Source organism: Palaemon carinicauda, chromosome 10 (assembly GCF_036898095.1).
Source record: "Palaemon carinicauda isolate YSFRI2023 chromosome 10, ASM3689809v2, whole genome shotgun sequence".
NCBI lineage: Eukaryota > Metazoa > Arthropoda > Malacostraca > Decapoda > Palaemonidae > Palaemon > Palaemon carinicauda.
In genome coordinates, this window is record NC_090734.1 from 113,107,827 (window position 1) to 113,134,228 (window position 26,402).

Below are 26,402 nucleotides of genomic sequence, written 5' to 3' on the forward strand. Positions count from 1 at the left end.
TGTACGCCAAGGCCGTGGTGTTGTCTGAGTTCACCTCCACCACCTTGCCTAGAAGGAGGGACTTGAAGCTTTTCAAGGCCAGATGAACTGCCAGTAGCTCCTTGCAGTTGATATGTAACGTTCTTTGATTCGAGTTCCAAGTTCCCGAGCATTCCCGACCGTCTAATGTCGCACCCCAGCCCGTGTCCGATGCGTCCGAGAAGAGAACGTGGTTGGGGGTCTGAACAGCCAGGGGCAGACCCTCTCTGAGGTTGATGTTGTCCTTCCACCAAGTCAGTGATGACTTCATCTTCTCGGAAATGGGGATCGAGACCGCTTCTAGCGTCTTGTCCTTTTTCCAGTGAACAGCTAGGTGAAATTGAAGGGGACGGAGGTGCAATCTCCCTAACGCAATGAACTGTTCCAGGGATGAAAGCGTCCCTATCAGACTCATCCACTGTCTGACTGAACATCGGTCCTTCTTTAGCATGTTCTGGATGCATCCTTGGGCTTGACTTGTTCTGGGGGCCGACGGAAAAGCCCGAAAAGCTTGACTGTGAATCTCCATCCCTAAGTACACTATAGTTTGGGATGGGACCAGTTGGGACTTTTCCATATTGACCAGGAGACCCAATTCCTTGGTCAGATCTAGAGTCCACTTTAGATTCTCCAGACAGCGACGACTGGAAGAAGCTCTTAGAAGCCAGTCGTCCAAATAGAGGGAGGCTCTGATGTCCGCTAAATGCAGGAATTTGGCAATATTCCTCATCAGTTTCGTAAAGACAAGAGGAGCCGAGCTTAGGCCAAAGCACAGGGCTTGAAATTGGTAGACAACCTTTCCGTAAACAAACCTCAGAAAAGGTTGGGAATCTGGGTGGATGGGGACGTGAAAGTAAGCGTCCCTTAGGTCTAAAGAGACCATCCAGTCTTCCTTCCTGACCGCTGCTAGAACAGACTTTGTGGTCTCCATGGCGAACGTCTGCTTTGTGACAAAGACATTCAGAGCACTGACGTCTAGCACCGGCCTCCACCCTCCTGTCTTCTTTACCACTAAGAAGAGACGGTTGTAGAAGCCCGGGGATTGATGGTCCCGGACTTTGACTACCGCTCCCTTTTCTAGTAAGAGAGACACCTCTTGCTTCAAAGCTAGTCTCTTGTCCTCCTCTCTGTACCTGGGAGAGAGATCGATGGGAGACGTTGCTAGAGGGGGTTTGCGTACAAACGGGATCTTGTACCCTTCTCTGAGCAACTTCACAGATTGTGCATCTGCGCCCCTTTTCTCCCAGGACTGCCAGAAGTTCTTGAGTCTGGCTTCCACTGCTGTCTGAAGAAGGTGGCAGTCAGACTCTGCCCTTAAAGAACTTGGTACCTTTCTTCTTATTCCCACGTCTCCCTTCGGCACGAGCACCTCCTCTGCTGGAGGCTCTGCCACGAAAGGGCGGAATGAATCTGGACGCTGGAGTGTCCATCCTGGGTCTAGACACGGTAGGCAAAGGGGTGGCTTTGCGGGCAGAGGACGCAACCAGGTCATGCGTGTCTTTTTGAATCAAGGAGGCAGCAATCTCCTTTATCAACTCCTCTGGGAAAAGGCACTTTGAGAGAGGAGCAAACATAAGTTCCCATCTCTGACACTGTGTTACTCCAGCTAACAAGAAGGAGCAAAGGTTTTCCCGTTTCTTGAGGACCCCGGAAACGAACGAAGCCGCAAGCTCACTGGAACCGTCCCGTATGGCCTTGTCCATGCAGGACATAATGAGCATGGAAGTTTCCTTGTCAGAAGGGGAGATCTTCCTGCTCAACGCTCCCAAACACCAATCCAAAAAGTTAAAAACCTCGAAGGCTCTGAACACTCCTTTCATCAGATGGTCTAAGTCTGAAGGAGTCCAACAAATCTTGGAGCGTCTCATGGCTAGCCTGCGGGGAGAGTCTACTAGACTTGAGAAGTCGCCCTGGGCAGAGGCAGGAACTCCCAAGCCGAGAACTTCTCCCGTGGCATACCAGACGCTCGATCTGGAAGAGAGTTTCGCAGGGGGAAACGTGAATGCTGTCTTCCCAAGGTGCTTTTTGGACTGCATCCATTCTCCCAACACTCGTAAAGCTCTCTTAGACGAGCGGGCGAGGACGAGCTTCGTAAAGGCAGGCGCGGATGACTGCGTGCCTAAAGCGAACTCAGATGGAGGAGAGCGTGGGGCCGCAGAAACAAACTGATCAGGATACATCTCCCTGAACAGTGCAAGAACTTTCCTAAAGTCCAAGGAGGGTTGCGTGGTCTTGGGTTCGTCAATGTCCGTATGCGGGTCGTCAATGTGTGCAGCGTCGTCATCATCAGAGAGTTCATCATCTGAATACTGAGGAGGAAGCGGCAAAGGAGTAGGAATTGGCTGGTCAGCTGAGTCCGGCAGCACGGGTGCATGCGTGACTGAACCGGACGCAACGTCATGGAACTGTTGCCCAGTCTGTGAGCTGGCAACAACCATAGCAGCGCGGGGGCGCAAAGCGTCTACTCCAGACTGTCTAGTCTGCTGTGGGCGAGTAGTGGTAACCACACTGGGTTGCGGAGGTTGACGCACCGCGTCAAAACAAAACAACTTAGGTTGTTGTTGTAACTCGCGAACGTCAACGGAAGGTTCCGTGCGTCGCTGAACGTCAACATGCGGCTGGCAGGGTACACTGGAACGCATGGGTGGCGGGACTCTCACAGCTGGAGTGCGGGAGAAGGTAGCCTCAGCGTCCACTGGACGCACAACCGTGGGTGGTTGTAGGCTAGCGGTTGGTGCAGCGTCAACCTTCTCCGCACGAAAGTCCTGCATTAATGACGTTAACTGTGTCTGCATGGTCTGCAGCAAAGACTACTTAGGGTCTACAGTAGCAGGTGCGGCAACAGACGGTGTTACTGCCTGATGCGGTACCGCTTTGCCTCTCTTAGGAGGTGTGCAGTCATCGGAAGACTGCAGCGAGTCCGAACTGACCCAGTGGCTACAACTGGGCCGTTGGACTTGCGCGGAAGGGACCGACTTGCGTTTAAGAGGCCGCGAGACCTTGGTCCATGGTTTCTTTCGAGAAACATCTTCCGCAGACGAGGAATAAATGGGCTCTCTCGTCTTCTTGTGGGTGGGGCCATCTTGGTTAGATACGTCCGAAACCACGGAGGGAACGTCTGTTCTCTGATTAAAGCCTCTCGAACCCTTTGGTCGTACGACATTGCTTCTCCCCTGGGCTTGGGAGCTTGCAAGAGGTCCCGGACTGGGAGGACGACAGGCACGAACAGACGAACCCTCAAGCGCAACACTATCTACAACACTTTCCACAACACTACCACTCACTTTGTCACTACCCACTGCACTCTTACACTTCAACTCCTTGACGTCTGCCATGAGTTGGTTACGGTCACTCGCCAATGACTCGACTCTCTCACCCAGAGCCTGGATGGCACGCATCATATCTGCCATCGAAGGTTGTTGAGTGCTAGAAGGGGGATCAGGAGCAACCACTACAGGGGAAGGAATAGGTTGTGGGGCATGAGGAGAGGAAAAATCAACGGAGCGAGATGAACTTCTCCTGACCCTATCTCTCTCTAGCCTACGTGTGTATTTCTGGAATTCGATGAAATCGAATTCCGAAAGCCCAACGCATTCCTCACATCGATCTTCCAATTGACAGGTCTTATCCCGACAATTGGAACAAATGGTGTGAGGATCGATAGAGGCCTTCGGAAGACGCCTTGAACAGTCCCTAGCATTACACTTCCTGAATTTAGGGACTTGAGAAGGGTCAGCCATCTTGAATTAGTCAAAGGGGAATTCAAAATCTATCCAAAGTCGTCAACAAATAATCCAAAATCAATAAAAGAATGCAAGGATGTATTGAAGATAACGTCTGCAAAGCGAAAGCTAATAACTAGAAATGTGTACTTCACCAAAATATGTGAAAACCAATCCAGTAAGCAACAGCGAATTTAGTAGGTCTTGCCGGTGGCACGACAGAGAGAAAATTGAGTTCTGTGTTTACATTGAGTACTGAGTACCTGCTCGACAGATGGCGCTGTTGATGTACACCCCCTACCTGCATAGCGATCGCTGGCGTATTTTGAACGTAGAGTTTTTCTGTCGGGCAGCAGAGCTGCAGCTTATATAATCACCGGCTAAGTTTAATATTGAAAATTGTATTTTTCCTAACTATACAAACCTTAGCTATTTAAAGTGGGTAATTACTTTCGCGTAGCTGAAAGGACGAGCCATAAAATTCTAACGAGGGATTATTACCCCACCGCTAGTTAGCGGGGGGTAGGGAGGGTAGTTAGCTACCCTCCCCCCTCACACACCTGTGTTGTAGCTCCACTTTTGCTTAGAGGTAGGACTTCATGGGGGACAGGTATGGCAGGCAAGTTTGATTAAATAGCTAAGGTTTGTATAGTTAGGAAAAATACAAATCATCTACGAATTTGTCATTTGTTCCGTAACTGGAATACAAACCACGCTATTTAAAGTGGGTGACTTAACCCTTAGGAAGGGTGGAACAAGTCCCAGCCATACTGGCTTTTGGCTTTGCCCGGGGACTCTTTATCTGAGTGTGTTAGCACTCAACAATAAAGAGTTCCAGCACCTCGCTCGCACCTTGCTATGCAAGGGCTGCGGCCTACATAAGATGTGTGAAGAAATATGTGACTCGTCCTAGGAAGTTGACCTGAAGTTCTTTAGATGGAAACTTAAGGCTAGGACTCTCCCAATACCACCTCGTCAGGGTATGGGGGCGCGACAGTATTAACTTAATACTAGGAACACAAAGGAACATGGTTTACCTGCAGAGGTTTGAGGTCAGCTGTGCAGAGAACCCAGGATGCTGCTTTCCCCAAGAGAGGGGAGGATGAAGAAAAGAATAAGGGCCAGGCATACCTTTTCATTCATGCAGACTAAAACCGGGTAACAATGCCCTCAACCTCCTGCTACTTGTCCATTAAGGAGCCTGAGGTTTAAACCAGCTGTTGTGCAGCCACCACAGGGCCGATAGAGAACGTATCGAGCCTCCTGTGGATCACGTCTTGCAGGTAGTGGGCTGTGAAGGTCGTTTGACATTTCCACACCCCTGCTTGCAGAACCTGCGTCACTGAGAAGTTTTTCTTGAAGGCCAGGGAGGTAGCTACTCCCCTGACATCATGAGCTCTAGGGCGACGTGACGGAGGAGAGTCAGGATTCAGGGACAGATGGATGGCCTTGCGAATCCATGCTGAGATGGTGTTCTTGGTAACCCTCCTCTTCATTCTCCCAGTGCTGACAAACAAAGCCCGCACTTGGGGACGAACTGCAGCTGTTCTCTTCAGGTATAGCCTCAGACTCCTTACTGGGCACAGTAGGAGATGGTCTGGGTCATCTGTTACGGAACGAAGACTCGAAATCTGGAAGGAGTCGAAGCGAGGGTCCGGCACTCCCGGATTCTGAGTCTTAGCAATAAACTCAGGGATGAAGCTGAACGTTATCTCCCCCCATCCCTTTGAATGGGCGATGTCATACGAGAGACCATGAAGTTCGCTAACTCGCTTGGCTGACGCCAAAGCTAGTAGGAACACCGTCTTCCAAGTCAGGTGGCGATCTGAAGCCTGGCGTAATGGTTCGTAGGGAGGTCTCTTAAGAGACCTGAGGACTCGAACCACGTTCCATGGAGGAGGTTTCACTTCCGACTGAGGGCAGGTAAGTTCATAACTACGTATGAGTAAGGCAAGTTCTAGCGAAGAAGCAACGTCCAATCCTTTGAGCCTGAAGGCAAGACTTAAGGCTGAGCGATAGCCTTTCACTGCCGAGACTGAAAGGCGCATTTCTTCTCGCAAATACACGAAGAACTCCGCTATTGCTGGAATAGTGGCATCGAGTGGAGAGATACCCCTTCCACGACACCAACCACAGAAAACTCTCCACTTCGCCTGGTAGACTCCTGCGGATGACTTTCGCAGGTGTCCAGGCATCCTTTCCGCAACTTGTGAAAATTCTCTCTCTGCGAGGAGATGCTAGATAGTCTCCAGGCGTGAAGCCAAAGAAAAGCTACGGCTTTGTGAAAGATGTTGGCGTGTGGTTGTTTGAGTAACTCGTGTTGTGGAGGAAGTTCTCTCGGAGGCTCCGTAAAGAGTTGCAGAAGGTCCGGGAACCATTCTGCGTGATGCCACAGTGGAGCTATGAGAGTCATCGAGAGGTTGACCGATAGTCTGGTCTTGTTGAGTACCCTCCTCATCAGACAGAACGGGGGAAAGGCGTATACGTCGATGTTGTCCCACCGTTGTTGGAAAGCATCTTGCCAGAGAGCCTTGGGGTCTGGGACTGGGGAACAGTACAGCGGCAGTTTGAAATTCAACGCTGTCGCGAACAGATCCACAATCGGGGAACCCCACAAAGTCAGGACTTTGTTGGCTACTTGAGGATCCAAACACCACTCGGTACTCACTATCTGAGACGCTCTGCTCAGACTGTTGGCGAGCACATTCCTTTTGCCCGGAATGAAGCGAGCCAAAAGTGGAATCGAGTGGACTTCGGTCCATCTCAGTATCTCTACTGCAAGATGGGATAGCTGTTCTGAAAAAGTACCTCCCTGCTTGTTGATGTAAGTCACTACTGTGGTGTTGTCGCTCATCACCACCACAGAGTGACCTGCCAGGTGTTGTTGGAACTGTTGAAGGGCCAGAAAAACAGCCTTCATTTCTAGCAGATTTATATGGAGGCACTTTTCTGATTTTGACCACAGGCCTGAGGCCCTGTGGTTTAGAACGTGGGCCCCCCACCCTTTCTTTGAGGCGTCCGAAAACAGCATCAAATCCGGGGGGGAGGACGAAAAGATCCACTCCCTTTCGTAGGTTCTCGTCTGCCACCCACCACTGAAGGTCCGTTTGTTCCGCGAGACCCATAGGGATTAAGACGTCCGGGGAATCGTGTCCTTGACTCCACCGGGACTCGAGTCGCCATTGCAGAGATCTCATTCTGAAGCGACCGTTGGGAACTAGACGGACCAAGGATGAGAGATGGCCGAGGAGACGTAACCACGATTGGGCTGGGAGTTCGTCTCGTCTGAGGAAAGGTCTTGCGACCTTCCTCAGCCTTGCTATCCTGTCGTCTGATGGGAAGGCTCTGTGGAGATTGGAGTCCAATATCATGCCTAGATATACCAGTCTTTGGGAAGGAAGCAGAGAAGATTTCTTGAGATTTACCATGATCCCTAGATCTTGGCAAATTCCCAGAAGTTTGTCTCGGTGTCGAAGAAGGGTTGACTACGAGTCTGCTAAGATCAGCCAGTCGTCCAGATAACGGAGGAGACGGATGCCGATCTTGTGTGCCCACGAAGATATCAGGGTGAACACTGGTGGAAACCTGAGGTGCTGTGGAGAGACCGAAGCACAGCACCTTGAACTGGTAGATCTTGTTGTCTAGGCTGAATCTTAAGTACTTCCTTGAAGACGGATGGATTGGGATCTGGAAGTACGCGTCCTTCAGATCCAGTGTGGACATGAAGTCTCGCGGTCTCACTGTGAGTCTAACCGTGTCTACCGTCTCCATGCTGAACGGGGTCTGCTTGACAAACCTGTTCAGAGCTGAGAGGTCGATGACTGGTCTCCAGCCTCCAGACGCCTTCTTTACAAGAAAGAGTCGACTGTAGAAGCCTGGGGACCCATTGACGACCTCTTGTAGAGCGTCCTTCTTCAACATGGTCTTGACTTCTGCCCAAAGGGCTTGCCCTCTTGCCGATCCCATAGCAAGAGAGCTCAACGACACTGGATTCGCTGTCAGGGGAGGAAGAGATGTTATGAACGGGACACGATATTCTTGGCTGATCACGGAGATCGTCCAGGAATCGGCCCCGAGTTGCTGCCACCTGTTCGCGCAACTTTGAAGGCATCCCCCCATTGGTGGACATGCAGGGGGACTGCCAATCCTAGCGTTTGCGGCCTCGGCCACTCCCCCTAGGATTCTTGTCTCCCCTGGAGGACTTCTTGCCTCTCCTGTCCTTGACGGGAAAGGGCTGTTTGGACACCGGTGCCTTTGCTGCTATTGCCGATTTTGTCGTCTTTGCAGGGCGAGGTTGTTGGGGTGCTGGAGGCTTATAGTGTTAGCCCACAAGTTCGAGACTTGGTGGGCCAGAAACTCGATGGTACGAGTGCCTGAAAGAAGGAAGGTCTCCAAGGCCTTGACCTTCCTGGTACTCTCCTTAGACAAGTCTTCGGATCGTATCAGGATGCCAAGAGATCCCAGCCAGATATCCAGCCATGAAGTGGCCTACATGGCACACTTTGCTACCTTCTCCTGGCAGAGAGTCTCCGAGGCCGAGAACGACACTGGCCGGTGGGAGTCTCTCTCGAGAGGGACTCCCCTAGAGAGCTCTTCCACCGAGTGGTGGAGGGGAAGAGCTAAACAGGACTCCTCAATGATTTCAAAATACCTCCTTTGATGGACACGAGGAGGTGGGAGGAGTTTGTTTCCGGCGCTGGAACGGCTGGAGGAGGCTAGCTCGGAGAGCTGGCTCTCGACCTTATCTCTGGCACTATTGACCCCCTGGGACCAGGGCAAAGCCGTGCTGGTTTTAGGGGGCTTTTGAGTACCAAAGACTAGGTCCAGAACCGTGTCCTTGCCCTCTCGAGGAGGAATCTCCGGATCCGAAAATCCGTTAAGGTTCCTCGTCAGAGCCAAACCTTGCCAAAAGGCATGCTCCGACTCCTGCGGCTCTCCTCCTGATGGACTAGCAGCAAGGTCTCCAGTCCCCAAAGGCTCTTCTTGGGGGGACTCGTGGACGTTCTCCGCGGGCTTACCTGGTTCTGGTCTGATCCTCGAAGAAGATTTCGGAACCGTCTTGGAGTCCTTCGACTCCCTCCTGGGAGGAATGCAGGATTCTAACAAAGATGGAGGAGAGCGCTGGCGAGCAGGAGAGGAAGAAGGTTTCTCCTTGGAGCCCTGATCCGAAGATCGAGGGCGAGCAGGCAAGCATTGGCAAGCAGGAGAGCGCTGGCGAGCAGGAGAGCGATGGCGCGCAGAAGATCGCTGACGAGCAGGAGATCACTGACGAGCAGGAGATCGCTGACGAGCAGGAGATCGATGACGAGCAGGAGATCGCTGACGAGCAGGAGACCGAGGGCGTCCATAGCGTGTATCAGGCCGAAGGCAAGCAGAGGTCCGTGGGCAAGCAGGACATCGTGGGCGCGTAGTCTCTGGAACTGCAGGGCGAACAGGAGATCGTGGGCGTGCAGTAGGGCGCTGGCGAGATGAGGCAGAAACCGGTGAGCGCTTGCGCGCAGGCTAACGTTGTCGCACAGGAGAAACCTGGCGCTTAAGGGACTTACACACCATGTGTGAAAGCCCCTTTTGCCCCGAAGGGACCGGTGCCCGTTTGAAAACGGGATGAGTGGGCGCCAACAGCGTGTCAGCAGCCAGGAAAGGTGAAGGCAGGTCAGCAGGTCTGGCAGGCGTAGGAGATCGCGAACGATCTGCGGAGAGGTCCAGGTCCAAGGAAGTAGCAGGAACGGTAGATGAAGGAAGAGGTTCCTCTGCGGGGGACTGCGAGGATGAAGATCCGAAGAGGCGCCTCCTAACACCCTTGTGAGGAGAAGGAAGACCTCGGCAACGAAGAGGAAGGCGAGCCTTACGTCAGATGAGTCTTCTCGGAGCAGCAGGCAAACCATCGGCAGTCCTCCGAAGAGGAGTCTCTGTCAGTGAACTCCCCCTGTGGGAGAGAATCACCCGCAGGGGAGACCGTTGGACTTAGATCCTCCCTCGAAGGATGTTCGGAGGGGGGATCTAAGCCTTCAGCTCCTACAGGAGCAGGGGTTTGAACACTCTCATTGGAATCGTCTGCCACAACAGCCTCGACAATAGACAGAGGGTCAACCTCTGCTACCGCCGGTGACTGTTTGACAGCTGCTCCCAACCTGATCATGTCAAACAGGGCTTCCTTGGAGGCCGAACCCTGAAGCCCTAAGGAAGCCCGAAGCTGCAAAAGATCATCATTAACAGGAGAAATAATTAAATCCTCCCCCAGGGGAGGAGGAGGAGCTGCCTCGCTATGGGAGGCAACTCCCTCTCCCAAACCCCGAGATCGGTCAACAACATTACGGCCAACGCTACTACTCAACGGTACTACTCAACAGGGCTTCCTTGGAGGCCGAACCCTGAAGCCCTAAGGAAGCCCGAAGCTGCAAAAGATCATCATTAACAGGAGAAATAATTAAATCCTCCCCCAGGGGAGGAGGAGGAGCTGCCTCGCTATGGGAGGCAACTCCCTCTCCCAAACCCCGAGATCGGTCAACAACATTACGGCCAACACTACTACTCAACGGAGGCCGACCGAGTGGGAGCTTCGGAGGAGGTTTGGGCTACGGAAGAAGAGTCCTTAGGATTTTCCTTCTTCAAAGCAACCTTTGAAGGAGAAATATCCCGTCTGGACTTTTCTTCTGGCGCCGAGAAAACCTCTCCCACTGGGAGGTAGGCCACTCCCTACATTCCATACAAACATTATCACTTTCACACCGCTGACCCCTACAATAAGGGCATAAGGTGTGAGGATCCGTCTCGATGGAAGACATGAAGGTCCCACAAGGGCGGTCAGGTAACCCAGGGCACTTCCGCATTGTAGAGGCCAACTTCACAACACTGAGAAAAAGAAAGAAAAAACAATGATTAATGGCTGTCAAAAAGGCGAGGGTGAAGGCGGACACGTCCGATCACCACCCGAGCCAAAGTAAAAGTGGAGCTACAACACAGGTGTGTGAGGGGGGAGGGTAGCTAGCTACCCTCCCTACCCCCCGCTAACTAGCGGTGGGGTAATAATCCTTCGTTAAAATTTTATGGCTCGTCCTTTCAGCTACGCGAAAGTAATTACCCACTTTAAATAGCTTATACTTCTTCTTCCGCCGTTGCCCAAGCCTCTCCCTCTGGGAGGAAGACCACTCCCTACACTCACTACACTTATCATCACAATCACACCGTTGACCTCTGCAGGTGAGACAAAGGGTGTGGGGATCAGTCTCCACTGCCGACATAAAGGTTCCACAGGGCCGGCCGGTGTGTCCAGGGCATGTGCGCATAGTTGCAGAAGTCAACTCACGCGCGCTTGCACCATCATTTGCCTAAGCGCGCGCGACATCACTTGCCCGCGCGTACGCGCCATATTTCTCCTGCATGCCAGATCTCGCCTGCACGCTCGTCCACGTGCCAGCACTCTCCTGCGCGCGCTAGCCATCTCTTCCTACGCGCCAGCGCTTGGCCACGCGCCAGCGCTTGGCCACGCGCCAGCGCTCTTCTGCTCGCCAGATCTCTCCCATGCGTACGCACCAGGTTGTGCGTACCCGACATTCGCCCACGCCCGTGCGCCAGCTCTCGTCCGTGCGCCATCACTAGAAAAAGAAAAAGCAAAAACAGATTAATGGCAGTCCAAATAAAGGCGAAGCGGCAACGTCCGTTCACCATCTGAGCCAAAAGTAAAGTAAAGTAAAATGGGAGCGGTAGCAAGCTACCCCACCTACTAGCAATGTAGGTAGTTAACCCTCGCTAAACTTTCATGGCTCGTCATTTCAGCTACGTCGAAAGTAATACCCCTAATAAATAGCGTGGTTTGCACCCCAGTTACGGAACAACAGACAGTTTGACTGGTAAGCCTGGCTTCATCTAATCCAGATAGGGCATCTCCAATTATTTTTCCTCCAAGGCCGGTACTAACCCCTATCACCCCCTCTACTAACTAGCGGTGGGGTAGATATAGCTCGCTAGAAGTCTTATGGTTAGTCTTCCAGCTTTGCCTACAGTTTATTCACTAACAAAGAGCAAAAGGGTTTGTATTTAGTGACGTAACAAATACCCCTCTATGACATCAGATGCAGAAAATAGTCCACTTTCCCTGGTAGACAGCTACAAAGGACCATCGTAAGTACACTGGAGCTGAAGGACCTAGATACTAGACATCTTGGAGCTTGTGAGAGCAGTCCTGAGTAGTTACATGTTCTTGCTCCTTGTCATGCAGATGCATGGGAACTTCCTAGCGTAGGGACTGGCCACACGGGGAAAGAACAGGTGATCTCGTTCCCTACCGTGCGAGGGTTTCCAGTAACTCAGGAGTCACGAGGAGAACGATCACACGGTGACCGAGGAATATACACTCCATCACATGAGGGGAATGTTTTGTCGCTCAAAAAGCATGAGATTGAATATTAGTTCTAAAGACACCCTGACCGATAGTGCATGTACTCAGTCCAAGACACCTTCCCTGTCTGGGTTGGGTCTCCATATTGCATCATCATCTCATGCTTAAGCAGGCAAATATCAGTTGGAGATTCAAGCGACTTCTGTCAATACTTCCTGAACTTCCTCAATGATTTCTTTTAAAAAAAGAAGAATAACACACACTTCTTGCCAATCTTTTTTGCGATCAAGGTCTTGGAAACCAACGAGGACACTCACATGGAATAAGAGGCATCAGAGCCCTCTTCAAAAGAGGCAGAGACCACATCAGCAGATGATGCCCTCCAAAGATTTAGCAGGAATCAGGATGTTGCTGCAGGGGCAGCCTCAAAGTCCTGTAGGTGGCCCAACCCTTCTCCTAAAGACAGAGCACCTGCAATACCCAAAGAAAGCCAACTTGCTTAGTTTCAGGTTGTCGTCATTGTTAGGTTACACATAATGGCCTAACTAAAGTAAAAAAGATGATTAGGAATAATGGCAGGTTTGCCCTATCCTTGCATCCTAGCACTTTTAATTTATTTATCCAGGTTTACAAGGACAATCTTTTCTCACACTTTTCCATTTATTCTGGAAAGAGAAAGTCAAATTTGAGAAGCAGCAGAAGTACATGGGTGCCGTTTGCAGCCGAAGTGAAAAGGGCTAGTTATGTTGGCTGCCAGATGGGCTGGGCTTAGCTGAAATCATACTTCTATTTAAAGATGATGGTTTGTATTCAAGTAGGAACAAATGAAACATTGTCTGCTGTTACTGTGTTAACAATCCCTTTTAAAGGGAATGGCTATCCTATCCAAGAATCCTTTACATCACTCCAAGTTTAAAAATAACTTGGCAAGCTGGCCCAAAACAGGTACTCCTCAGCTTCCCACCAAGCAGAAAGACAGGTTGCTGCAATCAACATTTATTAATCTTGGTAAAAAGACAGAAACTCCTTTCACCCTTTGATGTATTACTTTCCTTCTTTTAACCTTTCATTATCTTCCTAGTTTACTCCTGTTTAGCACCATTTCTGTGATCATTTCTTTCATGCTAACATTTCCTTCCTGATTCGAGACAATTTCCTAAGACTGCCCCATGAATCTAGAAATAATTCAGTAGTCTGGACTGGGAAGCTATCACATGAACTATGAGGCCCTTCCTAAAATGCTTGAAACTGACTCAAACTCTGATTGTTAGTAGTCTAATAAAGTAGATCCCTCTAAACCTAAATTTTCTCATCGAGTTTTTCTACTCAAAACAATTTTGAGACATTTCTTCCATCAAAAGAGAAGGATGTAAGCCATGGACATTCAATTATATAAATTTTGTTGTTACATTTGCAAAAGCCACAACTATATATACAATTGACTTCTATCACAATTGAAACACAATGCTATTAGTGACACAATCTTACCATTATCTATAAGCTTCTCAAAATGGAGAGCATTGTCATCTGACAGAGGTCTTGCATCTCGTACCAGTACCAAGCGGAAAGTACGATTTCCACTACTTTTAGACACGCCAGGTCTCTCGTCTACATGAGCTCCTCCACCCATAGCCTCTTGGGGGCCAAAAAAATGTCCAACAGCCATGATCTTGACACGCTGTACGGTGGTCCCACTTTGCACTTCCAAAGAATACGTATGACATTCTGTGTTGATCACTGTCAGCTGCAATGACATGAAAAGAAACAAAACTTTAATGAGCTGTTTAAAACCATTATATCTATCACTTTCTTCAGCACATCTTGACTTTTCAAAAGCAATGTACTGTACTAGCCCTAATTAAAGCAACAGGTAATGCCGACCACACATTAATTTCGGATGTACTGTACAGTATACAGTATTATAATAAAAGGCCCCACTGATTGAAATTGTGCTAATCCTTATCAGATATCCTATAAGGAGGTATATTTTGGCATGTCTTTAGTAATAATGCAATACAGCCAGTACTAAAGTGTTTTGCAGTGTATAAAGCAGAAACTGGTTTTGTTAGTGTGTGTACAAGTAAAATAAGTGGAAATTATATGAAAATCATTCTTCCTCAGTACAAATTGGCAATTGATCTTCCTTAGTTGTATCCTGACCCAAACTACAGTATATTTTCATTTTTTGTGCAAATTCCTCTGGCAAGCTTAGAAATGTTCTTCAGAGATCTTATTACACTATTGAGTACCAAATGGGCACATCATCTCATAAATACACTTGGAAACATTTCTCAAATGATTTCAGAGCGACTGTCATCAAATATTACCGTAGATGTGCAATACATGTTCTTTAACCATTTTTACAAGATCTTCTGAAATTCTTCCAATTATCCTAAATCCTCTGAAATATTTTCTACTGAATGTTAATACTGTATATCTACTATTTTCCTGTATGAGGGCTCCTACTTTATCATTTTGTTTACCATTAGCTTCCTGCAAGGGCTTGTTTTCATGTAGACTACTCAACTGTAGTGGTCTTCATACAAAAAGTCATTGCATCATTAGGTGACCCATTCTTTTTTTTAGATATAATTTAAAAGAGAATGGAATTCATGAAAGTGCAGTACAGTTGTACTGTACATCTCAACTGATGATCATAAGCATCATCATCATCTCCTTCTATGCTTATTGACGCAAAGGACCTCAATTAGATTTCGCCAGTCGTCTCTATCTTGAGCTTTATTTCCATATTCTCCATCCATCATCTTCAACTTCACGCTTCATAGTCCTCAGTATTGTAGGCCTGGGTCTTTCAACTTTTCTAGTGCCTTGTGGAGCCCAATTAAATGTTTGTTGAACTAATCTTTCTTGGGGAGTGCAAAGAGCATGCCCAAACCACCTACATCTACCCCTCATCCACATAGGGCACTTGTGTAATCTCTCTTATTGTATCTTACCATATCCTATACAATATTCAAAATCCTATTCTATAAAAATAGTGATCAACCATCATAACATCGAACAGTTCAATGACTGCCAACCATTTCATTTACAAATTAAGCTGGCAATGACTCAATATGTTTGGTCATGAGAGTTGTGGATGAAGGGAGAGGAAGGGGGTGGGGGTTTCCTGGCCGTTGTTTCGTAGGCAATAATATGTTAGCAGGCAACATGTTACTTTCATTATAATATAAATTTTTGAACATACTTAGCTGGTACAGTAGTTATGTATATAGCTTACGTCCCTGACGTCATGGCAGAAAATTCAAAACTAGCACCAATCGCCGATTGGATAGCCAGGTGTACCACCTGTGCGCCCCTAGCGAGGTATCTAGAAACCATCCCATGGATATCCATATTTTCCATGCCTCTAGTCTCTAGAGGGGAGGAGGGGGGGATTTTAATTATACATAACTACCAGGTAAGTATGTTTAAAAATTTATTTTATAATGAAAATAACATTTTTAAACACAAGACTTACCTGGTAGTTATGTATATAGCTGATTAACACCTTTGGTGGAGGGTTAGAGACAACCAATATATATGGAATTTTACTTAAGCATTAATAAACAAACTTAAGGGTTCGTACCTGATAAGGAAGCTGACTTCAATGAATTCTTTCATTATGTCCACTTTCCTTGAGATTCAGCGATCCACCCAGGGGGCTGAAGACCTCTAGGAGCTGTCAAACCAGTCTAATAAACCTCTATGTGACAGGACCTCTTCCAATAACCTTGTTCCAGGGCGCTCTCAAGGAACAAATAGAACATCTGACTAAAATCAATGATTGTGGGCGACTGTTGCAATCGCCACAACAACCATAAAAATATAAAAGTTCCAAGAGAAGAAAAAGTTATTAGGATATGGGAACGTAGTGGAGGGTTCCTCCCCCACTACTGCACTCGCTGTTACGAATGGTCCCAGAGTGTATCCATCCTCATAAAGAGTCTGGACATGATTCTAACAGTGTGAACCGAACACAGATTTACTCCTCCAAAAGGTTGTGTCCATAAAGCTCTGTCACAATCCATTCTGCTTGAAGGCCACTGAAGTTGTTACAGGCCTAACTTCATGTGTCTTGCCCTTCTAAAAAACTAGAGACAAGTCTCACTGTAAAGCGCACGAGCTTCTCCTATAAGAGTCAGATGAAGAATGAAAGGACATTCTTGACATCTGTAATGAGGGTTACTTAATCGAGCCCCAAAGAGCTTTCAACTTGCTCGCAACTCTCACATTCTGCCCAGGAAGAACTACATGGTTCTTACTGGACACAGGACTCTCTCCAACCCTTCTCCAACCATATCCGAAAGTCGCAAACTCAAAAGCCTTGGATCAAGGTTGAGAAAGGTGGTCATTCTTGGCGAGCAAGCCTAACTGCAATGAACAGATAGCTTCGTTACCTCAAAAGCCAACGTTTTACAAAACGCATGAACCCACTGATACTTTTAGTTGTTGTGGGACTACCAAAACATAGAATTCATTGTGAGGTCCTAAAAATGAAGAAGAATGCAAGTGCTCAAGCTTGTCACTCATAAAGAACTTCAGGATATATCCAGACTCCAAACTGGTGAGTCCTTCTTGTTTAGATGTTTCAAACAATTTAAGAAGTTCCTGTAAGACTTTGTCAATCGAAAGGCACGATACTGTGCCTGACTACAGTCGTAAACACACTCTTGCATCCCTTGATGGAAGAGGATGCACAAATGTGCTTCCTTCGACGGAATAACAGGAAAACAGCAAATTAATCTGTAGAGATACTGGAAGAGAAAACAGGGTTGATTCTGAACCATTCTATAAACCTCCCATATGGATTGATAAATCCTGATGGTAGAAGTCTTTAAAGCTCCTATAAAAAGTACCTTTCCAAGAGAGGAGTCTGAGAAAAACTACACTAAAAGGAAGACTCCTAGAAGAGTCCGCTATCCACTCCAGTATCTCTGTGAATAGTTCTATACAAGGACGACACTAAAGTTGCCACAGATTCCTGTAGACTTCTCGATGGAGTGACCATTCTCCAGCTGAGATAGTCTGCCAAACTTCTTTTCCCCCTCAATGAACCTTACAGAAGGATACATTCTTCTCCTTGCCTAGAGAAAAGACTCCTCGCCGTCCCATAAAGAGACTCGAGTGCTGTGGTAAATCGGCATTGACTTGCCAACAGTCCAGTGTTGCTCCTACCTCGACCGAGGTGACGGAACACAACACAAGGCCTAAGGTCCTCTGTTCAAAAAGGGAGACCTCCTGGAGGACCTGGAGGATGCCCGGAGGACCTGGAGGACACCTGGAGGACCTGGAGGACACCTGGAGGACGCATGGAGGATTTCTGTTTGGACCCTACTGGAATAGACTGGATCCTTCCACCACTGAAGGCAACTTCTTATGGCATCCGAAAAGGACGCATAATGACTCAAGATCTTCTCATCCCCCAAATGATTGAGGATGAAAAGGAGAGGACGAAGAAATATCACAAAAGGATAACAACTTCTAGCTCCCGACTGGCCGGGAAATGAGCCCTGGTCCAGAAAAACTAGGATGAACAGAGATATATCAAGGATCTCAAAGAAAGATTCAAGATGGCTTGCACTGTTCTAAGGGGAGACGTAAAAGCCCGAAAAAACTAGACTATGAATCCCCATTTTGATGGTGTCACAAGAGACTCATCTTGTAGACAAGAAGATCCAATTCTTCAAAAAGGCTCAACATTATCTGAAGATCCAACATGTAGATCAGAAGAACGCGTTCTGAGAAGCCAATCTTCTCTAAACCGGGAGGCTCAGATCTTGAGTGCAATATACTGTTACATAAGCATTAGATACGTGAACAGTATCGGGGCGGAGCTAAGACCACAACACACAGTTGGACTCTAGACTCCTCTCTAGAACTGGGAGAGAGGTCTATGGAGCTATAACTTTAAGGAGGTTTCCCTAAAAAGGAAAAAAGTACTCCTCTTTCAGAAGAACTGACCAAAGGTCTGCTCCGAACTTCTCCCAATGATTGCCAGAAGTAGTAAAGTTTGGCTTCTACTGTCTGAAGGTGAAAGCAGTCAGACTCCACTTTGCCCTGTTCCTCGAAATTCTGGTAGCTATCCTGCTGAAAGTCTTTCTTCAAAAAGCCTGAGAAAAGTTCGGAAAAGGAGATTCTTCCTTTGACTTGCGGCTAAAGAAGAATAGATGAAAAACCTTTCTTGCAATATCCGAAACCAAATCTTAGGTGGCCTTTGGGTAACTCAGATGAAAAATCTCTGATTAACTCTACTGAGAAAGAGAGGAAGACAGAGATGTGCAAAGAAATTCTATTTCTGAAAGGATGCAACCCCAAGAGGATGAAACGAACACCTCTGACTTCTTGTATTCGAACTAGAGTCGCATCCCAGATACAAGATCTAGAGGCCAGAATATTCAAAGGAAAAAACGAAAGCTGCCTATCCTTGGTCTTTCTGAGACACCATTCAGTCTCTCATCAACCTTAATGCTCCATTGATTACCTGGTAAGAACCATCTTGGTAAAAAGAGAGACTTCTCGACGCCTTCCCAAGTGAATTCAGAGGAAGGCTAATGTGGAGCAACAGGTGCAAAAAAGTCTGGAAACTCATCACGAAAAACTTTCATCAGTTCCTTAATCAACTGAAGGACGAAAGGACTAAGGATCCTTTCCTTCTGTTAAAACTCAAATGATTCAAAAGAAGAAAAGTGATCGTCAATGTCATCTTCTGACAAAGAACTAACGGCAGTAGTGACGTTGTGCCAGACGTCACAACCCGGAGGACGCTCGACGTTTAACAGAATACGTCTGGTAAAGGTCCTGACTTCTGGTGTCAAAAGAAACCCAGAATATCGCCTCTGTCACCGCGTTGCTCTAAGGCTAGACGCTCGACTTTGAGGAACTTCACATCCTTAAAAGCGTCTGTGATCAAAGCAACGTCTGTAACCTCTGAGGGAACGTCTGTTCGTTGTTTAACGCCTATTGCTACCTTTGGTCTTGTGACATTCCTTCTCCCAGGGGGTGGGGAGCTTGAAAGAGGTCTCGGACTGGGTGAGCGACAAGCACGAACAGAAGAACCCTCCGCATTAACATTGAACACATTTTTACCACTTTTCACTTCAACACTTTCACTTTTCAAAATTTTGACATCGGACATAAGCTGATTTCTGTCCGAGGCCAGCGATTCGACCTTTTGACCCAAAACATGAATAGCCTTCAACATATCTTTAAGAGAAGGTTCATTAGTGCAAGTAGGGGGCTCTGAAACTACCACTACAGGGGGAGGAAAAGGTTCAGGGGCATGGGAAGAGGACAATTCTAGCGAACGAGATGAACTACTTCTACGCCTATCTCTCTCGAGTTTTTGAGCATATTTATCATATTCTAAAAACTCAAATTCAGATAAAACCACACACTCCTCGTATCGATCCCCTAATTGACAAGCTTTGCCTCTACAATTAACACAAATAGAGTGGGGATCGATGGAAGCCTTTGGAAGGCGCCTGTAACAATCCTTTGAACATTTTCTATAAACAGGAGAAGGGTCAGTAGGAGAAGGGTCGGCCATTATGGAAATTTCAAAGAGAGATCCAAAAAACAAGCAAAGTTCAGCAACAGAAAATCAAAAAAGGGATTAAAGAGTATTCGAAGAATATCCAGCACAATAAAAGCCAAAAAACCATTAACAAGTACTTCACCAATTGCAGAAAAATTACAAATTCGTAAATAATTTGTATTTTACCTAACCATACAAACCTTAGCTATTTAATTGGGGTACCACCTACGGCGTAGCTGAAATGACGAGCCATTAGATTTTTAACGAGGGTTTACTACCCCCTCACTAGTTAGCGAGGGGGTAGGGGAGGGTTAGCTAGCTACCCCTCCCCCCCCTCACACACCGGTGAGTAGCTCACTTTGCTTAGAGGTAGGACTTCCTGAGGGACAGGGCTGGCGGGCAAGTTTGATTAAATAGCTAAGGTTTGTATGGTTAGGAAAAATGTTATTTTGATAATAAAATAAATTTTTGAATATACTTACCCGGTGATTATAATAGCTGCAACTCTGTTGCTCGACAGAAAACTCTAAGGTAAAACTCGCCAGCGATCGCTACACAGGTTGCGGGTGTGCCCAACAGCGCCATCTGTCGTCCAGATACCCAGTACTCAATGTAAACAAAGACTCAATTTTCTCCTCGTTCCACTGCGTCTCTATTGGGGAGGAAGGGAGGGTCCTTTAATTTATAATCACCGGGTAAGTATATTCAAAAATTTATTTTATTATCAAAATAACATTTTTCAATATTTAACTTAGCCGGTGATTATAATAGCTGATTCACACCCAGGGGGGTGGGTAGAGACCAGCAATATATGTTTACATTATTATGAGCTAAGAGTTTTTATTTCATTTTAGAAGTTATCAAAATAACAAAAACAAAATAAATAGGTACCTGGTAAGGAAGTCGACTTGAACAATTACTCTGCCTTTTTAAGTACGTCTTCCTTACGGAGCCTCGCGATCCTCTTAGGATGCTGATCGACCCCTAGGATCTGAAGTATCAAGGGTTGCAACCCATACAACAGGACCTCATCAAAACCCCTAATCTAGGCGCTCTCAAGAAATGACTTTGACCACCCGCCAAATCAACCAGGATGCGAAAGGCTTCTTAGCCTTCCGGACAACCCAAAAAACAACAATAAAAAAACATTTCAAGAGAAAGATTAAAAGGTTATGGAATTAGGGTATTGTAGTGGTTGAGCCCTCACCCACTACTGCACTCGCTGCTACGAATGGTCCCAGTGTGTAGCAGTCCTCGTAAAGAGACTGGACATCCTTAAGATAAAAAGACGCGAACACTGACTTGCTTCTCCAATAGGTTGCGTCCATTATACTTCGCAGAGATCTATTTTGTTTAAAGGCCACGGAAGTTGCGACAGCTCTAACTTCGTGTGTCCTTACCTTCAGCAATGCTTGGTCTTCCTCACTCAGATGGGAATGAGCTTCTCGTATTAACTGTCTGATAAAATAGGATAAAGCATTCTTTGACATAGGCAAAGATGGGTTCTTAACTGAACACCATAAAGCTTCAGAAAGGCCTCGTAAAGGTTTAGTTCGTTTTAAATAGAACTTAAGAGCTCTCACAGGGCATAAGACTCTTTTTAGTTCATTGCCAACCATATTCGATAAGCTGGGAATATCGAACGATTTCGGCCAAGGTCGAGAAGGCCGCTCGTTTTTGGCTAGAAAACCAAGTTGCAGTGAACATGTAGCCTTTTCTGACGAAAATCCGATGTTCTTGCTGAAGGCATGAATCTCACTGACTCTTTTAGCTGTGGCTAAGCATACCAGGAAAAGAGTCTTTAAGGTGAGATCTTTTAGGGAGGCTGATTGTAGCGGCTCGAACCTGTCTGACATGAGGAATCTTAGTACCACGTCTAAATTCCAACCAGGCATAACCAAACGACGCTCCTTCGTGGTCTCAAAAGACTTAAGGAGGTCCTGTAGATCTTTATTGTTGGAAAGATCTAAGCCTCTGTGAAGGAAGACTGATGCCAACATGCTTCTGTAACCCTTGATAGTGGGAGCTGAAAGGGATCGTTCTTTCCTCAGGTATAAGAGGAAGTCAGCTATTTGAGTTACAGAGGTACTGGTCGAGGATACAGATACTGACTTGCACCAGTTTCGGAAGACTTCCCACTTCGATTGGTAGACTCTAAGGGTGGATGTTCTCCTTGCTCTAGCAATCGCCCTGGCTGCCTCCTTCGAAAAGCCTCTAGCTCTCGAGAGTCTTTCGATAGTCTGAAGGCAGTCAGACGAAGAGCGTGGAGGCTTTGGTGTACCTTCTTTACGTGTGGCTGACGTAGAAGGTCCACCCTTAGAGGAAGAGTTCTGGGAACGTCTACTAGCCATCGAAGTACCTCGGTGAACCATTCTCTCGCGGGTCAGAGGGGAGCAACTAGCGTCAACCTTGTCCCTTCGTGAGAGGCGAACTTCTGCAGTACCTTGTTGACAATCTTGAACGGTGGGAATGCGTATAGATCTAGATGTGACCAATCTAGGAGAAAGGCATCTATATGAATTGCTGCTGGGTCCGGGATTGGTGAGCAATATATTGGGAGCCTCTTGGTCATCGAGGTTGCAAAGAGATCTATGGTTGGTTGGCCCTAAGTGGCCCAAAGTCTCTTGCATACATCCTTGTGGAGGGTCCATTCTGTTGGAATTACTTGTCCCTTCCGACTGAGACAATCTGCCATGACATTCAAGTTGCCTTGGATGAACCTCGTTACTAGCGATATGTTTAGACCTTTTGACCAGATGAGCAGGTCCCTTGCGATCTCGTACAACGTCAGTGAGTGGGTCCCTCCTTGCTTGGAGATGTACGCCAAAGCAGTGGTGTTGTCCGAGTTCACCTCCACCACTTTGCCTTGAAGGAGAGACCTGAAGCTTTTCAAGGCCAGATGTACTGCCAGTAGCTCCTTGCAGTTGATATGCATTGTCCTTTGACTCGAGTTCCATATTCCCGAAAATTCCCGACCGTCTAATGTCGCGCCCCAGCCTACGTTCGAGAAGAGAACGTGGTTGGGAGTCTGAACAGCCAGGGGCAGACCCTCTCTGAGGCTGATACTGTCCTTCCACCACGTCAGGCAAGACTTCATCTTCTCGGAAATGGGGATCGAGACCGCTTCTAGCGTCTTGTCCTTTTTCCAGTGAAATGCTAGATGATATTGAAGAGGCCGGAGGTGTAGTCTTCCTAATGACACAAACTGTTCCAGGGATGATAGTGTCCCTATCAGACTCATCCACTTCCTGACTGAACATCGTTCCTTCTTCAGCATGTTCTGGATGCATAACTGGGCTTGGCTTGTTCTGGGGGCCGACGGAAAAGCCCGAAAAGCTAGACTGTGAATCTCCATCCCTAAATACACAATAGTTTGGGATGGGACCACTTGTGACTTTTCCATATTGACAAGGAGACCCAATTCCTTGGTCAGATCTAGAGTCCACTTTAGATCATTCAGACAGCGACGACTGGAAGAAGCTCTGAGAAGCCAGTCGTCCAAATAGAGGGAGGCTCGGATGTCCGCTAAATGAAGGAATTTGGCTACATTCCTCATCAGCCTCGTAAACACAAGAGGAGCTGTGCTTAGGCCAAAGCACAGGGCTTGAAATTGGTAGACAACCTTTTCGAAAACGAATCTCAGAAAAGGTTGGGAGTCCGGGTGGATGGGGACGTGGAAGTAGGCGTCCCTTAGGTCTAAAGAGACCATCCAGTCTTCCCTTCTGACCGCTGCTAGAACCGACTTTGTGGTCTCCATGGAGAACGTCTGCTTTGTGACAAAGACATTCAGCGCACTGACGTCTAGCACCGGCCTCCACCCTCCTGTCTTCTTTGACACCAAGAAGAGGCAGTTGTAGAATCCCGGGGTTTGATGGTCCGAGACTTTGACCACCGCTCCCTTCTCTAGTAAAAGAGACACTTCCTGTTTCAAGGCTCGTCTCTTGTCTTCCTCTCTGTACCTGGGAGAGAGATCGATGGGAGACGTTGCTAGAGGGGGTTTCCGTACAAACGGGATCTTGTACCCCTCTCTGAGCAACTTCACAGATTGAGCATCTGCGCCTCTCTTTTCCCAGGTCTGCCAGAAGTTCTTGTCTGGCTCCCACTGCTGTCTGAAGAAGCTGGCAGTCAGACTCTGCCCTTAAAGGACTTGGTTCCTTTCTTCTTTCCTCGTTTCCCTTCGGCACGAGCACCGCCTCTGCTGGAGGCTCTGCCACGAAAGGGCGGAATAAAACGGGACGCTGGAGTGTCCATCCTTGGTCTAGCTGACAAGGTAGGCAAAGGGGTGGCTTTGCGAGCGGAGGACGCAACAAGATCGTGAGTGTCCTTCTGTATCAAAGAAGCGGCAATTTCCTTAATCAGGTCTTCTGGAAAAAGGCACTTGGAAAGAGGAGCAAACAGAAGTTCGGATCTCTGGCATGGTGTAACTCCAGCTGAAAGGAATGAGCATAGGTTTTCACGCTTCTTAAGGACTCCGGACACAAATGATGCAGCAAGCTCATTAGACCCATCACATACGGCCTTGTCCATGCAGGACATAATGAGCAAGGAAGTCTCCTTCTCAGTCGGAGATATCTTTCTGCTTAGAGCTCCTAGACACCAGTCTAAGAAGTTAAAAACTTCGAAGGCTCTAAAGATACCTTTCAAAAGGTGGTCCAGGTCCGAAGATGACCAACATATCTTTGAGCGTCTCATGGCAAGGCGGCGGGGAGAGTCTACAAGACTTGAGAAGTCGCCCTGGGCAGAGGCAGGAACTCCCAAGCCGAGAACTTCTCCCGTGGCATACCAGACGCTCGATCTAGAAGAGAGTCTAGCAGGGGGAAACGTAAAAGCTGTCTTCCCTAAACTCTTCTTGGACTGCAGCCATTCTCCTATTACCCGCAAAGCTCTCTTGGACGAGCGTGCGAGGACGAGTCTAGTAAAGGCACGAGTGGTTGACGACATGCCTAACACAAACTCTGACGGAGGAGAACGCGGAGCCACAGAAACAAACTGGTCCGGAAACATCTCTTTGAAAAGGGCCAAAACTTTTCTAAAGTCCAAAGAGGGTTGCGTAGACTTAGGCTCGTCCAGTTCTGAATGCGGTTCATCTACGTGTGCAGCAACATCATCATCAGAAAGTCCCTCATCCGATAACTGATGAGGGAACGGCAACGGAGTGGGTAACGGCTGGATAGCTGAGTCCGGTCGCACGGGTGCATGCGTGACTGAGCCGGACGCAACGTCATGGAACTGCTGCCCAGTCTGTGAGCTGGCAACAACCATAGCAGCGCGGGGACGCACAGCGTCTACTCCAGACTGTCTGGACTGATGTGGGTGAGCAGTGGCAACCACACTGGGTTGCGGAGGTTGACGCACCGCGTCAAAACAAAACAACTCTGACGGTTGTTGAACCTCACGAACGTCAACGGAGACCTCCGTGCGTCGCTGAACGTCAACATGCGGCTGGCAGATCACACTGGAACGCATGGGTGGCGGAACTCTCTCAACTGGTGTGCGTGAGAAGGTTACCTCAGCGTCCACAGGACGCACAACCGATCGTGTGGGTGGTTGTAGGCAAGGAGCTGCACTAGCTGGTGCGGCAGCAACCTTCTCCGCACGAAAGTCCTGCATAAGAGACGTTAGTTTAGACTGCATGTCTTGCAGTAGAGACCACTTAGGGTCTACAGGAGCAGGTGCGGCGACAGACGGTGTAACTGTCTGAAGCGGTACCGCTTTGCCTCTCTTAGGAGGTGAGCAGTCATCGGATGACTGCAGCGAGTCCGAACTGACCCAGTGGCTACAACTGGGCCGTTGGACTTGTGCGGAAGGGACCGACTTGCGCTTTAACGGTCGTGAGACCTTGGTCCAGGGTTTCTTGCGAGAAACACCTTCCGAAGACGAGGTATAAATGGGCTCTCTCGTCTTAGTTAGGCAGGGGCGATCTTAGGTAGATACGCCCGATACCACGGAGGGAACGTCTGTTCGCTGATTAAAGCCTCTCGAACCCATTTGTCGTACGACATTGCTTCTCCCCTGGACTTGGGAGCTTGCAAGAGGTCCCGGACTAGGAGGACGACAGGCACGAACAGACGAACCCTCAAGCACAACACTATCCACAACACTATCACTCACTTTATCCCTTCCCACTGCACTTTTGCACTTCAGCTCCTTCACATCCGCCATGAGCTGATTACGGTCATTAGCAAGGGACTCAACTCTCTCACCCAGAGCTTGGATGGCACGCATCATATCAGCCATCGAAGGTTCCTGAGTGCCAGGAGGGGGATTAGGAGCAACCACTACAGGGGAAGGAATAGGTTGTGGGGCATGAGGAGAGGAAATATCAATAGAACGAGAGGAACTTCTCCTAACTCTATCTCTCTCTAGCCTACGTGTATACTTTTGGAATTCGATAAAATTGAATTCCGAAAGCCCAACGCACTCCTCACACCGATCTTCCAATTGACAGGTTTTATCCCGACAATTGGAACAAACAGTGTGAGGGTCGATAGAAGCCTTCGGAAGACGCCTTGAACAGTCCCTAGCATTGCACTTCCTAAATTTTGGGACTTGTGAAGGGTCAGCCATTTTGAATTGGTCAAAGGGGAATTCAAAAAACTATCAAAAAGTCATCAACAAAGAATCCGTTATCAAAAAGTGTTCAAGGATTTGTGTGAAGAGAAACCCTGCACAGCGAAAGCTCAAAACTAGAATACAGTAATGTACTTCACCAATTAGTTGTGAAAAAACTCCAGTTTAGCAACAGCGAGTAAGTACGTCTTGTCGATAGCACGACAGAGAGAAAATT

At 47.9% G+C, this 26,402-nt stretch overlaps 1 protein-coding gene across 2 annotated transcripts in view; it reads right to left on the reverse strand.

Moving 5' to 3' along the window:
- The window catches only part of Kpc2 (Kip1 ubiquitination-promoting complex subunit 2), a 104,820-nt gene that overhangs the window by 67,506 nt on the left and 10,912 nt on the right, over positions 1-26,402 (reverse strand). For both annotated transcript variants that reach the window (XM_068381684.1, XM_068381683.1), the window contains one exon: positions 13,567-13,822. In XM_068381684.1, the coding sequence (XP_068237785.1) occupies positions 13,567-13,822 (256 nt within the window). The remainder of the gene's footprint in view (positions 1-13,566; positions 13,823-26,402) is intronic.